Source organism: Podarcis tiliguerta (assembly GCF_965153285.1).
Source record: "Podarcis tiliguerta genome assembly, chromosome: 17".
Lineage (NCBI taxonomy): Eukaryota > Metazoa > Chordata > Lepidosauria > Squamata > Lacertidae > Podarcis > Podarcis tiliguerta.
In genome coordinates this window covers 989,938-1,005,430 of record NC_139550.1, presented here as the reverse complement: position 1 = coordinate 1,005,430, position 15,493 = coordinate 989,938, and the positions used below count along the sequence as shown (strand labels likewise).

The window sequence follows — 15,493 nt, the reverse complement described above, 5'->3', positions numbered from 1 at the left end:
TCAGATACTATTAAATTTGCCTGAAGTCTGATTTTTTAAAACACACACGCACAGAGAAAGAACTTAATTATCTGTGGTCTTGCGAAATGGTAACCAAAGCGCTTGAATCTTTCGCAATGTAGAAGATTTAGCCATGCCTCTCAGTAAACACAAAGAGGATAGGAATGCCCAGTTTATTTAAATGCACAGCGCAGTCCTAATCTATGTACACAGGATGGAAGAGTCTTGCTGAACTCACCTATGTACAGGATTTCAGCCTTATTCTTGTGGCACCTTGAAGACCGCCAAAATTATTGAAGGATAGCCCACTTCATCAGATGCAGGTAACCAGCCTCTGATTGTGCTGAGAAATCACTTAGTTTTTAAATTGCCACATGCAGACCCCGTTTCCTCATGCTGCAAGAGATTTTAATTATTTCTAAATAAAAGACTGGTCATCTTAATTTAGGGTTTTCTGTAGGGTAACAGAAACACAAGCCAGCTCTTCACATTCTATAGCCATTTGTTTCATAGGACATAAAATGTGTAACAACTGCCCCTTGATCCATATCCAGGGCAACACTGAAATTTCACATAGAAAGCCAATGACTGCAGCTCCCAATACATAACTTCAAAAGTCCTAGATGTGGTGGGTGTTCATGGACTTCATTTTACTTCTTAGGCTACATCAAACAGGTCAGCTATTGTAATTTGCCAGGCTGATACCAAGTGGGCACTGGTACAGAAAAAATCAATAATAATAATAATTTTATTACTTACACCCTGCCCATCTGGCTGGTTTCCCCAGCCACTCTGGGCGGCTCCCAACAGAACAATAAAAACACGATAAAAGATCAAACATTAAAAACTTCCCTAACCAGGGCTGCCTTCAGATGTCTTCTAAAAGTCAGATAGTTGCTTATTTCCTTGACATCTGAGGGGAGGGCGTTCAACAGGGCGGGTGCCGCTACCGAGAAGGCCCTTTGTTAGTATGTTTTCCCCCCCCTCCCACAGCAAATAGCAGGGTGGGTGGGGTGGGAATGGTTTTCACTGGAAAGATAGAACCTCCTCACTTGCCAAGCCCTCCTTCAGCTGCTATTTACATAGACCTAAACCCTCCTTTAACAGCCTGATGTCCTCCAGAGGTTTTGGACTAGCACCATCCAGGGTGACCGGTGTTCAGGGATGATGGGAGTTGTAGTCTAGCAACATCAGGAAGGGCACCAGGTTTAGGAAGACTGGTTTTAATTCATAGACCTTCAAGCTTTTTCATGCATCCTGTCCTCCCTTCTTGTTTGGCCTTGAACCAATGAAACAAGGAATCTGACTCTGGGTTGAGCAACCCAAGAAGTGCTGTTCCAAAGAACAAAAGTCAATCATGTGTCCATTACTCAAGAAGTTAAGCTTCTGGTGAGTCAGGAAGATTCCTCACCCCCCTTCAACTCTCACAAAACAAAAGCTTGATTGTGTTGTGTGGAAATCTTATCTTCTGCATGTTCAGGGAGATAAATCATGTTAAATTTGTATTTCCCCATACTGTCACAACCCATTGTAACAGAAGTCTACCTCTTTCTTCTTATTCTCAGGTGATGACTCTTCAAATTCATTTACATAAGAGTCATGTGACACTGTTAGGGTATATAATACGCCCGACTAAACTATTGGATCATAGTTGCTGCTGATTTGCCTGTGGAGACTTCTCAGCACCTTCAAGTTTGACTTGTCACCATGATGGCTGGAGGCTTAACAGATGCCAGTCCTTCTACTCCAGACGTTCAGCAGCTGGCTGACAAGGTAAGTAAAAGAGCCCATTAAACATTGACAAATTTATATTTTGTATATAAATTAAACCAATGTGGAAAACGCAGCTTATTTAGTAGCTGTCATTCAGTTGTGAAATAAGAATGCCTGTTTATCTGGCTACAGATTGCATGTGTTATTTCAGAATCAATAACCTCCCTTGACTCAAAGTTTGGTGGCGCCAGTGGCAATGCCCTATTCTAACTAATGGTGATGGGGAGGGGCATTGAGCCCCCCCCCCCCAAACTCTTTGCTCTCCTGTCCTGCTACAGACCCCCTGTCTTGTCTCATCCACACAGGGACCAGATTTGGAAAATGAATATCAATGCTGATAGTCTCACGATTTCAGATTCCCTTTATTTTGTAAATCAAGTCAAATAAAAATCCATAGGAGCTGTCACAAAGAGTCTTGTGGCAGCTCGGAGGTTATTATGGAATATGTTTTTGTGACCCCTTACAGGCTTACAAACGGCTTGTGGCGCAAGGAAGGTGGTGTGTGGTTTTTTTGACTCTAGCCTACAAAAACTTAGATGCCACGAGACTTTGTAGCTTTATTTTGAAAGAATGCTATTTGTTCTAGGGGAGCAGTTTAATATTTTCAGAGATCACAAAGCTAGCCATACTCAGATTCTTTTTCACAAAGGGCGGCAAATATGTTCCAGCAGCCTTAATGGGTTTCAACGCAAAACCCGTTTCCCAACTCCTGTACGCTGCCAATGTCTGGCATAATGGGGACCTGCCAAAGCGAGATGGCTTTCAGGCAAAATTTCTGCGATCTCTGCAGAACTGTGTCCCCAACTCCATACTTCTGTTGGAAGCTGGTGAATGCCCAATTTCAACTAAAGCGTGGTGGGCTGCCCTAAAACATTGGCTCCGGATTTCAGTGTTTGATCTGGGGAAGGGTTTGTGCCAACACCTGACCAATGAGGAATTTGTCAGCAAATGGCAGAAAACCATGGCTAAAAAAGGCACCTCTATTGGTCTGTCACCCCCCCCCCAACTGTATTACCTGGGTTATCAAGGCGCCCTAAAGACGTTAAAGCAAAGATTATGGGATAATCCACACAGTGACTTGTGATCTCGATCAAACGCAGTCTGTAGTCCGCTGGCAGTAAGAGCACAATATGGGCATGTCTTTAAGTTAACATCTTACATTAAAAACCTGACAGTACCAAATTATCGAAGGCTTTTCACCGAAGCCAGACTAAACGCTTTTCCTTCTGCAGTGTTGGATGGCAGGTTGAGAGGAGTTCCCTACCAGGACAGACTTTGCTCGTGTGCTTAAGTCATCGATTCCGTAAAACATATTCTGTTGCACTGTGCAAAATACGAGCAAGCCAGGGCTGAACTGATATTACCCTTGCTGGTACCTTTCCCGGGAAAATCAGAGGCTCACTATGTTAGGTTCCTATTGGAAGACCGGACAAACACTAGAACATTAGCAGTGGCAAAGTTTTTATCAGTGGTTGCAGGAACCAGTGATCCCTATACTCTGAAAAAGATGCTTGTTTAACCTGGAGGTAGGCTGTATGAATTGTGTATTGCTTTGTAACGATTTGTTGGGTCTCTGGACCGTAATAAAGGTTGATGATGATATTTTCAGAGACTAAATTGTTAGGTATGGCCAAATGTATTGAGTCAGCCCATGCATTTTGACCACAATGTCATATAGCCTTTTGTGCCATTTTTACTGCGTTTCTTCTTCATAAAAACTTCCATCTCAAGAAGTGTTTGGTTGCATACAAAAATGCGTCTCTTTTCTAGGCAAGCAGGTTTGGCTTCTCTGGGAAGGGCAGCCATGTGCGTCCACCTTTGGCCTGAGATCAGAACTTGTCTGGAAACAGTGGCTGTTTCTGCATTTGTCCCAAATGGATTTGGGGGTCTGCAAAATTTCTCAAACATAAAATGGGTAACGGAGCAATGCAAACGGCCGCCGTTTCCTATGGCTTTGGCTCAGTTCTTTGCTGCCCAAGGATGACAACTCTTCTTATTTTTAATTTCAGATGAAATCTCAGATAGAACAGAAGGAAAACAAGGTTTACACTGTTTTCACTGCTGTCGAGTACAAAACACAGGTGGTTGCTGGAACAAACTATTTCATTAAGGTCAGTGCTCCAACTGAGAAATGATCGGGAGTTTTATTAATGAACTTTCTATTCTAAAAAGTCTACATTTTTAAAACTAGTTGTGGCGTTTGCCTCCTAGGATGGGTCATAAGGAAAGGGTTAAAATAGGTGTGATGTGATTGGCCAGTGAGAATGCAAGGGGGGAATAAAAGTTAGAGTGGGAGGTTTTGAAAGTCAGTTGAGGTTTGGGAGTTGGGAGTTGGGGTTTGGGAGTTGAAGGAGGAAGAGGGAGGTTTAGGTGTGGGTTGGTAGAGTTGCATTGTGAGAGTGTGAGAGGTATTGTTAGGTGGAGTCAGATAGATAGTTGGAGTAATCCGTTTGGAGTTGTTAGGAACTAAGAATAAAAAACTGACAAGAGAAAAATTAACTGAAACCATAAGCTTGTTCCTGCATTTAAAAATAAACTTGATTATTTGTTAATGTTAACAACTGACTGGACTCCGTGTGTCCCCGTGAGATACGGGGTGGTGGCAGCGGAAAAAGCAATCGCAGTGGTGGCACAGGGTCAATAGACCATCAAACAACCAGGGGCCCTGTGTGTGATCGCCACACTAGTTTTTATTGAAGAAGCTTAATCAAGCCATATATATATATATATATATATATATATATATATATATATGCTTTGAAGTATTATTTATTGAATACCTTTGCCGTTTAAAACTACTTCAACAGGAAGCTCTTGCATCACTTTAAAAATAGGCTGGCTTGGCATTAGGCTTGCCTCGTTCTTCAAAATGAGAGAAATGCTGCCTGGTGCTGCCTGTTGGGTAAGACGCAGGTGGCGCTGTGGTCTAAACCTCTGAGGCTCTTGGGCTTGCCGATCGGAAGGTTGGCGGTTTGAATCCCCGCGACGGGGTGAGCTCTCATTGCTCAGTCCCAGCTCCTGCCAATCTAGCAGTTCAAAAGCACACCAGTGCAAGTAGATCAATAGGTACCGCTGTGGCGGGAAGGTAAATGGCATTTCCGTGCGCTCTGGCTTCCGCCACTGTGTTCCATTGTGCCAGAAGCGGTTTAGTCATGCTGGCCACATGACCCACAAAGCTGTCTGTCCCTCGGTCTGAAAGTGAGATGAGTGCCACAAGCCCATAGCTGCCTTTGATTGGACACCATCATCATCATCCATTTTATTTATACCCTGCCCATCTGGCTGGGTTTCCCCAGCCACTCTTAACCGTCCAGGGGTCCTTTTATTTTTAACCTAGTCCTTCCACCTTTTCATTTGGTTACTAGAGTAAAACCCTAAGAAAGTTGTCCCTCTCACTGTACAAAGCTGGCCAGTAGATTGTCCAGTCGATGGGTCTCTAAGCAACGTGCACTTCCTGTTGAACACAATTCTTTTTATGCAAGCTGCTTTTCCTTAGGTTCCAATCATCCCTCCCTCCCTCCCTCCCTCAATTAAAAGCTTCTCATAGGAGTAGCTAATTTGTGATTCTGCCGGCCTCTTACTTTCATAATCTCCCCAAACCTTGAACTGGCTGCTAGGAATCGGGAGTCCAACAGTAGCCTGAGGGGCACACTTTAGGATTGTTGATGTGAACTCGGGTAGTAATTAAGATTGAACATTTTAACCCTGGCTCATTCTCTCTTCCCCACAGGTCGATGTTGGCCAGGGTGAGCATTTGCACTTGCGTGTCTTCCAGCCCCTTCCTCACAAGAACGAAGCCCCTTCTTTGGCCGCTTACCAGACTGGGAAGACAGCAAGTGATCCGCTGAACTACTTCTAATGAGAATTAGCCCTTTCTGCTGCCATCTTGTGTGCGTTTTTTAACAAATACAGGATGCAGACTGATATGTCAAAATCAGCTACAAATAAAACATCTCGTTTGGGAAGCTTTAGGTTGTGAGTCTGCATTGTATTCTGTGTAATGGCAACGTTTATTCCTCGGACTCCTTTTCCACTAGTAAGACACAGGGATAGAAAGTGAATGGTATATACTTTGTGCACTTACAGGCTTCCCGGAAAACAAGGCAAACGATAGCCAGTAGGCACAATTTCATAATTTATCTCTCCGTAATTTAAGGATATGATTGCAAAGGCAACTTACCTCACACTCACGGGACCCACATAACATTTGTCTTAGATAGACAATCCAAATAAATAAATAAAAAGATTGCCCACTCTTTCCTGCTTGACCCAAACAAGGTAGTCAGTTGGCTGGTGTTGTTTTTCAAGGAAATACATGCCGGGAAGAAGCTTCTCTTTCAAGTACTGCGTGGAAGACAGAGCTGGTATTCTCAGATATGAAGGAACCACCATTGTGATCCTTGTCAGCAGCCACAGGCACAATCTGAAACCTGCACAGCCTCATTCGAATCTGTGCTCCCACCTCCTACAGTCCACATGGGTGTAGGCAAGGGGAGGCACCAGGCTGCCCCTAGATCCTCAGAAATTATTGAAAAGCATTAAAAATACTCAACTAGCTCAGGTTCTGTTCCCGTCGCAGAAGCCCGCTTCCCCTAGTCAGAAGCCTCCCCTCGTAATGTCCTCTTTGGGGGGGAGGGTTACCCATGATCTCCCAAAATAAGCTCAGTAACCTTGGGGGGGGGGGTGATCTCCCCTAGACGTTCAACAACTTTTTTGCCTTCTCCCCAACAAAAATCCTGGCTGTGCCCATCAGTGGCGTAGCGTGGGTTGTCAGCACCCGGGGCAAGGCAAGTAATTTGCACCCCCTAACCCGTGGATTTGCACCCCCTAACCCCCAGATGTTGCGCCCGGTGCGGCTGGGCCCCCCTGCACCCCCCACGCTACACCACTCGTGCCCATGACAGTCCCTCTTAACTACTGTGGCCAGATCCAGACACCATCAGCCAGTCTTCACCCACTTCCCATTTACCATCCAACCTAATGAAGAGCTGAGTTGAACTAGGCCTTCAACACTTATGAAGTTTCCCCTATTAACACGGGCTTTTTTTTTTTTTTTTTAAGCAAGCAACTTGATTTATTGAGAAGGATCCAAAGAAGTGGTATACAAAAATGAATGCACATCAGATTAATTCTTGAGTATGTAATGACTACGTAGCCCTATTCAGACGTTGCTCACGTCAGGCATAAGCGCATAGAGGAATGGGACCTGGTTTTAGCCCCACTCAGCGTCTTCCCCCTCCTCTTTTTTCTTTTTAGTAACCACATGGTCATGGTTGTGTGAGCAGAAATCCCAGTAATATGTGCGCACCTGCTCACAAGTAGGGGGTCTCCACATCTGGGACACCTGATTAGTCAAGTGTCATGAAGTAGGCTTTCTGCTCATACAAAATGTTGCTAAACACATGTGGGGGGGGGAGGTGATAGCGTGAGGTAAAAATCACAGTCCCAGTCCTTGATCTATGCGCTTACGGTTTACACACAAGTAGCACATAAATACTTGTGCGCAACAAAAATTAATACGATCAAAGCATGGCTACATTACTACAATTTTAAAGCACGATGCTATTTTTTTAAAAAAAAAAGAAAGAAAAATCATTTGCATTTGGCAAAATAAACACCGGTTTTCAACTGAGTAAAAAAACTGCAGAGGGAGGAAGGTTTCTGCAGAACTGCTTAGAAGTAAGCCAGTTCATCGTGTTTTGCTTTCTTGCTTTGGTAACTGGTGAGCTCCAGCGGTTTGTTTTCATGAGGGAGTCTTTTATACACTCTCACGTGAAGGAACTCGTCATTGCCAATGTGGACCTGGAAAGGAAGAAAAAGGGGCCTGTAAATTGTATGAAGTGAAGGCATCATCATCATCATCATCATCATCATTTATTATTTATACCCCGCCCATCTGGCTGGGCTTCCCCAGCCACTCTGGGCGGCTTCCGAAAAAATATTAAAATACTGTAATACAGTATTTTAATACTGTATTTTAACATTAAAAGCTTCTCTAAACAGGGCTGCCTTCAGATGTCTTCTAAAAGTCTGGTAGTTGTTGTTCTCTTTGACATCTGGTGGGAGGGCGTTCCGCAGGGCAGGTGCCACCACTGAGAAGGCCCCCTGTCTGGTTCCCAATGAAGGAACCGCCAGAAGGCCCTCAGCACTGGACCTCAGCGTCCGGGCAAAACGATGGAGGTGGAGACGCTCCTTCAGGTATACTGGACCGAGGCCGTTTAGGGGAAAGTTCATCCTGTATAGCTTAGGCATCAGCACTCGTCTCGCTTCATTATAGCTGTACTGTAGTTGGGAAGGGGAGGAGGAGGAATCAAGCTTCTTTCCTATGGAAGGATTGCTTTTCACATCTCCGTGACGCCAAACAAATGCCAGGAGCTCCTGTTTAGCCTACTCTGTCCTAAAGGAGTCATCTGCCTAACGTTCCTCAGGGAAATCATCCTATCCCTCACTTCTCTGAGGCTTCAGCAGCACCAACCTAAATGACTGCTTGACAAGTGGCCATCTGCAGTATCAGAACAGATGCATTGCTGCTGTTATTGTTAGAATGAAAACCAAGATTTAGTAAATGGCGCCTAATTCTCAGTGAAGCAATAAATTTTTGTAGCAGATGTAACAGTTCAGACGGTGGGGGGTTGGAATCAAATGACTGGACACTCTTTCACGCTATTACTACCGGCCAAAATAATTTATCTCCACATTTAAAAGCAGTATGCTGGGCAGAAGGCAAGAGTAGAATTCCAGCCCCTTCATACCCTTACGTGTGCAGAAAAAGGAAATCTTGTGGGCCCCACCTACAGTCTGAAGTAGTACAGTCTCGGGATGCTACCAGAGGCTCCTGGCTGGTTTTTATTTCATTATTCACAGAAAAAGGCTATAGAACCCAGCCTCTTGGATAATGTTGTTGTCCCAAGTGAATCTCCACCCCCCTCTCTCCCACTTCCCCATTCATCACTTCTATGGGTGCTGCTACAGGTCATCTGTCTTTGAGCTCTTTGCTCTCCTACTTTTAAGGCTCGCCGGGTTCTGGGAGATGGAGGGTGTGGAATATTTTCCAATGACAACAGGTCAGCCGGGTGTTGTTCTGGGCTCTCCCATGATTTCCCAACTTTTCTCCTCACCTGCCTCTGAGCTGCGAACTCCTGCAAACCACTGTTGTAATTCAGCCACTACCCAGGATTTACCGCCTCAGCACTAAGCTTGGCTTCCAAAGGCTCAGACTCAGGCAAAAATCACCTGGAAAATACCCTGGATGCTTTAATTTGTTGACATATAATGGAGAAACTGTCCATTATTAGCAGGTATACTGCATTTGACTTGCTAGCCACAAGAGCGAATGTGCGCTTTGCAACAACAAAAACAGCAGGCATATACGGTACCTTGATGAAGTAGTTTATTCCAGCAACCATCTGCGTCTTAAACTCAACTGCTTCGAAGACTTCAAAGCTTCTGCCTTCTTTCTCTTCCACTTGGCTTTTCACCTTTGGGGGGAAAGGTGGGGGGGGGAAGGAATTAGAATTTGTTTGCTGTTTAAAATATTGTGAGGCCTGCAAAAATCCCTGCCATTTGTGCCCAGAGAGGTTTTAAAGAACGGATGTAGAGGTGAAAGAAGAACCGAGAGCTGGGAAAGTTCTGCTCTCCATGGGGATACTGGTCAAGACAGTCTCCCCACCCCATGGAAACTTCTCCCCCGCTTTAGATGATGACCTATAATACAATGTGGAAAATAGAATCCTAGCTTCTTTGAAATAAAGCAAACCTCATCACCCCCCACCCAGCATTAGGAAACTCCCTAGCTTCCTCAAACCTCGGCCCTCCAGATGTTTTTGGCCTACAACTCCCATGATCCCTAGCTAGCAGGACCAGTGGTCAGGGATGACGGGAATTGTATTCTCAAAACATCTGGAGGGCCGAGGTTGAGGAAGCCTGCCCTGGCAGTTTTCGAACCTCCCATTGTTCCAAGGCGCATTTTGCGACGGGGAATTTCACCAGCGCGAGCGGTTTCTGAACTCTGGGTGCAGCACAGTGCCTGAGATTTCAGATTAAAATTACAGAGTGGAAGGAAAGGAGGACCTTTTTCTGCCTCCCCACTTCCAGCTACTCTCTGAAGACCGGAGAAGAGACCCTCTTAAGAATATTAGGGGGGAGGGTAGAGGACGTCCAACAGGTAGATCATGATCTACTGGTAGATTGCAGGGTGTACTTGGTAGATTTTTGGCCCCTCAGTGTTCTCCCCTCCCCCCAAAAAACAACAACTTTGGCTTCCTAAAAAAAGCTCAACATCACTGCCATTTTTTTTAATACTGTGAGTAGATCGCAGACTATTGAGAGTTGGACGTCCCAGCACTAGACCATGTGAAAAAGGAACATATTTTAGCTGCAGTTCATTCATTTTCAGCTTTGTATTCTTGTTATTTAAAAAATGTGCTAGACATTCTGTTGTTGCGCCCATAACTTAGGTTTAAGGCGCCATTTAGCTCCTGGCTTTCATATCTCACTTTCTAACACTGTTCCCAAGCACAGCCAACCCCAGTGGGGTGTCCTGTCAACATCTCTCAGCTGATCAGCACCAACAGGGAGTCCCGCTTGCAAAGAAACAACCGGGAGCTCCACGTCCACACCTGCCGCACACGTGATTCTTTGTGGGGAGCATTTTGAGGGCCTAATTGGGACCCATTTCAGGCCTCATTAGTCCAGCACTGTCCTAAAAGGAGCTCACGCACAGGCCGTCCTCTCTTGAGAGAGGCAGAGCTTTCCTATGACACAACCTGACTTCACACAGAGTACTTTTTGAAAAAGGCAGTCCATATACTCCAGATCGTAAGATGACGTGCACGCAGATGGGAATCAAGAGCAGAGCAGGCAAAACTGAGAGCCTAAGAACCTCAGCAAAGGGGATTAGAAAACAAGGTGTCATGGACAGAAATGAGCGGTCAGACATGCAGGTATTCTGCTGATACGAATGAAGGGGCACAAAGAGCTTTGCTTGCTCATTTTCTTCCATGTCAGATGAAGGTGCAGAAGCAAGACAAATAAGAAGGTGCCAACTGCATCTGCCAGCCCTTGTGCAGAGATTATATGAGTTACAAAGAACACACAAGAGAAGGAGTTAGAGGAAGCAGTCACATTCCTGAGTCAGGTTCCACATTATATTAAAATCTAAAATCATGAGATTAGGCATCAGAAGCAGAATATCTGAGACAGATACCGTATTTTTTGCTCTAGTTTCAGGTTAAGTAAGGACCTCTAGAATGAATTAAGTGCCATATTTTTCGCTCCGTAAGACGCACTTTTTCCTTCCTAAAAAGTAAGGGGAAATCTGTGTGCGTCTTATGGAGCAAATGCAGGCTGTGCAACTATCCCAGAAGCCAGAACAGCAAGAGGGATCGCTGCTTTCGCTGTGCAGCGATCTCTCTTGTTCTGGCTTCTGAGATTCAGAATGTTTTTTTTTCTTGTTTTCCTCCTCCAAAAACTAGGTGTGTCTTATGGTCTGGTGCGTCTTACAGAGCGAAAAATACGGTATTCTGTCTGCATCCTCTACTGCTCATCCATCAACGAGGCTGGGCAACTGCTCTAGACCAGCAGAAGACTAGCAGAAAAGCGGAGCCCTGTGGATACTTGTGGATGGATCATAGTTATGAGTGGCCTCCGGATGAAATGTCCCAGACAGTTCCAAGTAGCTGAGAAAGGAAAATATGCAGCTACAGGGAGGGATAGAGGAAGTGAAAGAGGAACGTGCTGAAACATCAAAGTTCCTGAGCAATTACACGGGGGGGGGGGTGTCACAGGATCTAAAAGAACGGTTTAAACTACACAAATTCTTATTTTCTTTCGTTTATGAGGGTGGTGTTGGTTCAAAGCAGAGCTGAATGAGCAGCCCCCAGTAAGGAACCAGAAGTGTTCCTGTGCCCCTGAAATAAGCCTTGAGCCACCCCATTGCTACATATCTCCATAACTTAGGGCAAGTCCACTTTGAGATTGGGACACTTCATCCACAAGGAATCACTGAGTCACATGCTGTGCAAGGCTGACTCAGGGAAAACGCCCTCCTTGCTATTTTTAAGGTGGGATGATCAAACGGCAAGTTTCCAATCTAAGAAACGAACTTCTTATTTGGATGCTTGTTTCTAAGGGAAAGGAAGACCCAAAGCATTTCTGCACCTTTTGGTGGGAATTCATTTCTTATTTATCAAATTTGCATAGACAAAACAATGCCCTGCCTCTCCAAATCATGAAATCTGGCTTTGATTATGCATTTTGCTGTTTTTATTTTTCTACATTATTTGCTCTCTGCTTATTTGGAAAACACAACCTCTGTGCTGCTCCTGTATTTTGTAACTTTGATCATGTTTTATTTGTATTTTTTATATTAATAAAAAAAACCTATTTTTTTTTAAGTTATGCATATTGTGGGGACTGCTCTCCTGGAAGTGTTTATCTATCATTTGGGGGAGCCCAAACTTATTTTGGGATGCAGGTTCACATATAGCCCTCCCCTTAGCTGAGGCTGCTCACTTAATTCCACTTCAATATGTCCTGGGAGGGACAAATAAGGAACTAGGAGTAAGTAACCAATCTCAACACTGTCTTTTGCTTTGGATAAGGAAGACTCCATAAGTTAAAGAAATAGTCCCCAAAAATACGGGGGGGGGGGTTGGTTTAGGTACTTTTAAACCAATGCACCGCTCTGAAGTGCTTCCTTTCATTTCTCATCCATCTCTTTTCTAAAATCTATCCAACCCCAGTTGCCCAAGTGCACAAAAACTTCCTTCACCAGGCACAACTTTTCGTTTTGGGGAAATTGCCCAAAATGCGCCTAGCATTAGAATACACCTTGGAGCGACATGAGCATGAATGAAAGAGGTATGGAAACAAGAAATATGTTGTTCTGCACCCGTCAGCATTTCCATGTTGACCTCTCTCGGGCACCTGGACTAACATGGCGACGAGGACAGAACTTTTGTGGGCGAAGGGGGCGGCTAGTCCTCATGAGCCCCGGGGTCCAGGGAGGAAGCGGAGAAGGGAGCGCCTCGCCTTTCACGCCAGATGTTGGGAAGCCGAGGAGCAAGCGCCACTGGAGGAGGAGGAGGAGGAGAAGGAAGGGGGAAACTCTCTCCCGGCTGCGCTTTTCTCTTCCCCACCTCCCCATCCACCCAGCCAGCCCGCCCCCCGTCCACCTCCAGAGGTTTCTCCAGCTGGTCAAAGTGCCAGGAGGGCCCCTTCCTTCCTTACTTCCTGGGCGATTTGCTGCGTCTCGGCCGTGGCCGCCTTGGCCTCGCTGGTCCCTCCGCACATCATCCTCGGGCAGCGCCTTGCGCGTCAAAACGAAACTACTCCGGTGCGCAAAGGCGACCTTCGTCACTGGCCGCCCCTCCGTCAGCTGCTCAAATGATGCAGCTGGGCAGGCGGAGAGAGGGAGGGAAGGGAGGAGGAGGCTGACGCAGATCAGGAAGGAAGAGAGGATTTCTCAGCGCTGCAGAAGCCATTTTTTTCCAACCCCAAAGAACGAGAGAGACACGCAGAGAAATCCGAGAAAGAAGCCGGGATTTCGCTCCAAAATGGGACCGGGCATTGCATTGCAAGGGCTGGAGCGCCCTCCACGCATTCCCGGATTTATGCTTTGCCCAACCCAGACCTCGATTGGTGTCGATTATTTATTGCATTTATTGTTAAACGGCCCTGCTAGTTCAAAAACAAAGGCAGCCGGTTGCAAAGGGGCGCGGCTTGCAAAGCCTTGCAAATGCGTTGCCGGCGGTTAACGTTGCAAACTGGGAGAAGGGCGAGGTCGACAGGGACCAAGTAATGGGATCCGGTGTCGTTATCCTATTGTGGATCTGGAATCGGGCTAAACAAGTACAGAACAAGTCGAGACAGCTACATGCCCGCTGTTGTTAACATTGCAAAGCGACAGTTTGTTGTTGACAAAGGACAGCTGGACATATCAAGGGCCCCATTACCTTCAGTAGCTTACGGCCTCATCAGACCTAAATCCGGATCTGATGCTGTGTATACACAACATTCTGTGATAGAAATGAATGAAGACTTGGTGCTTGGTTTTTGTTTTTGTTTTAAAAGGGGGGGGGCAGTAATTTTAAATCATTGTTCCAGTTTGTAGCATACTGGCCATCTTTCCCTTGAAAATTGCTTAGTTGAAATATAATACAGTGGTACCTCGCAAGACGAATGCCTCGGAAGACGAAAAACTCGCAAGACGAAAGAGTTTTTCATTTTCTGAGTTGCTTCGCAAGATGGATTTCCCTATGGGCTTGCTTCGCAAGACGAAACGTCTTACGCCTTTTTTTTAAAACTGCCAATGCATTCCTATGGGAAACCGTCAATACGCAGTGGTGCTTCGCAAGACGAAAAAATTCGTAGAACGAAAAAACTCGCAGAACAAATTAATTTCGTCTTGCGAGGCACCACTGTACCTGGTTGGTGGATGGGAAGGGTTTGGAGTGACTTCAATAGATGTATGAAAAAGGTAAAGGACCCCTGACAGTTAAGTCCAGTCGTGAACAACTCTGGGGTTACGGCACTCATCTTGCTTTACTGGCCGAGGGAGCCAACATTTGTCCGGGTCATGTGGCCAGCAGGACTAAGCCTTCTGGTGAAACCAGAGCAGCGCACAGAAATGCCATTTACCTTCCCGCCAAAGTGGTACTGAATTATACTCGGATAACTATTTATCAACTTGCACCTTGACATGCTTTCAAACTGCTGGGTTGGCAGGAGCAGGGACCGAGCAACTGGAGCTCACCCTGTCGCGGGGATTTGAACCGCCAACCTTCTGATCTGCAAGTCCTAGGCTCTGTGGTTTAACCCACAGCGCCACCTGCATCCCTTTTAGATGTACAGCTCCACTCACTAATTACAGAAGAAATTTCATTTCACTTTGACAATTAAAAACCTTGGTGTTTGACCCTTAAGAGCGTCTTTTTCGGTTTAAAGTTAAGTGTTCTTTCTCTGTTCTATCTCTAACTTAACTTTAACCGCCATGACATGATTGCATAATTATTGTAGCTTGCAAAACCAGATAAATCTTAGCACAATGTATAAAGTCACTTTCCAGATAATCATCACTGAAGTTGGACTGTTATTTTACAGGAAAGCAGTTAGAGGTGAAAGACCATATGAAATTGGATACGATCAAGTGTGTTTATTCTGCCCAGAACTACCTGGGAAAAGGCATGTAAATTCAGGTTGCCGTCCTATGCAACCTTTCAAGTTTCAAGTTAGTACGGACAGGATTTGGGTTGGATATCAAGTAGTAAGAGCCAGATAGCAAAAGGAAGACTTTAAGTGTGTCCTTCTCCTTTAAACGGTTGGAGAACGACCAATAAGAGGCCAATCTAGCTTTGTGGTAGGAAGAGGGAGGATCCTGCCAACTTCATTTTGTAGCGTGAAAGCATTCGGCACACATCATATTTGACCTTGGGTGTAATGATGCTTTTGAAAACACACAAACCTTTAACTGGATTTTGCACTTCCTGGCATAATTCCAACAACTGAGCTAATTTTTTTAAGTAACTGAGCAGAAGTCAATTACAGTGGTACCTCGGGTTACAGACGCTTCAGGTTACAGACTCCGCTAACTCAGAAATAGTACCTCGAGTTAAAAACTTTGCTTCAGGATGAGAACAGAAATCGCGCGGCGGCGGCAGCAGGAGGCCCCATTAGCTAAAGTGGTGTTCAGGTTAAGAACAGTTTCAGGTTAAGAACGGAC

At 45.3% G+C, this 15,493-nt stretch overlaps 2 protein-coding genes across 2 annotated transcripts; one reads left to right on the top strand and one right to left on the bottom strand.

Annotated features, from left to right (window-relative positions):
• The first annotated feature begins 1,450 nt into the window (after positions 1–1,450).
• On the top strand, positions 1,451–5,738 carry LOC310667873 (cystatin-B-like). Its single transcript, XM_083420909.1, has 3 exons — positions 1,451–1,773; positions 3,783–3,884; positions 5,504–5,738. The coding sequence occupies exons 1-3, from the start codon at positions 1,708–1,710 to the stop codon at positions 5,630–5,632; spliced, it is 297 nt and encodes a 98-aa protein (XP_083277035.1). The 5' UTR covers positions 1,451–1,707; the 3' UTR covers positions 5,633–5,738.
• A 1,611-nt stretch (positions 5,739–7,349) lies between these two features.
• LOC310667872 (cystatin-B-like) lies at positions 7,350–13,158 on the bottom strand. Its single transcript, XM_083420908.1, has 3 exons — positions 13,003–13,158; positions 9,150–9,251; positions 7,350–7,575 (listed from the first exon to the last, which is right to left on the bottom strand). The coding sequence occupies exons 1-3, from the start codon at positions 13,066–13,068 to the stop codon at positions 7,447–7,449; spliced, it is 297 nt and encodes a 98-aa protein (XP_083277034.1). The 5' UTR covers positions 13,069–13,158; the 3' UTR covers positions 7,350–7,446.
• Between the last annotated feature and the right edge of the window lie 2,335 nt (positions 13,159–15,493).

Bases quoted from the DNA above. Each gene is read 5' to 3' on its own strand.
- LOC310667872 (XM_083420908.1), bottom strand. From the start codon at position 13,068: ATGATGTGCGGAGGGACCAGCGAGGCCAAGGCGGCCACGGCCGAGACG. The intron at 9,252-13,002 runs GTAAGGAAGGAA...TTCCCCCCAAAG, and splicing joins CGCAGCAAATCGCCCAGGAA to GTGAAAAGCCAAGTGGAAGA. The intron at 7,576-9,149 runs GTACCGTATATG...CTTCCTTTCCAG, and splicing joins GAATAAACTACTTCATCAAG to GTCCACATTGGCAATGACGA.
- LOC310667873 (XM_083420909.1), top strand. From the start codon at position 1,708: ATGATGGCTGGAGGCTTAACAGATGCCAGTCCTTCTACTCCAGACGTT. The intron at 1,774-3,782 runs GTAAGTAAAAGA...TTTTAATTTCAG, and splicing joins TTCAGCAGCTGGCTGACAAG to ATGAAATCTCAGATAGAACA. The intron at 3,885-5,503 runs GTCAGTGCTCCA...TCTTCCCCACAG, and splicing joins GAACAAACTATTTCATTAAG to GTCGATGTTGGCCAGGGTGA.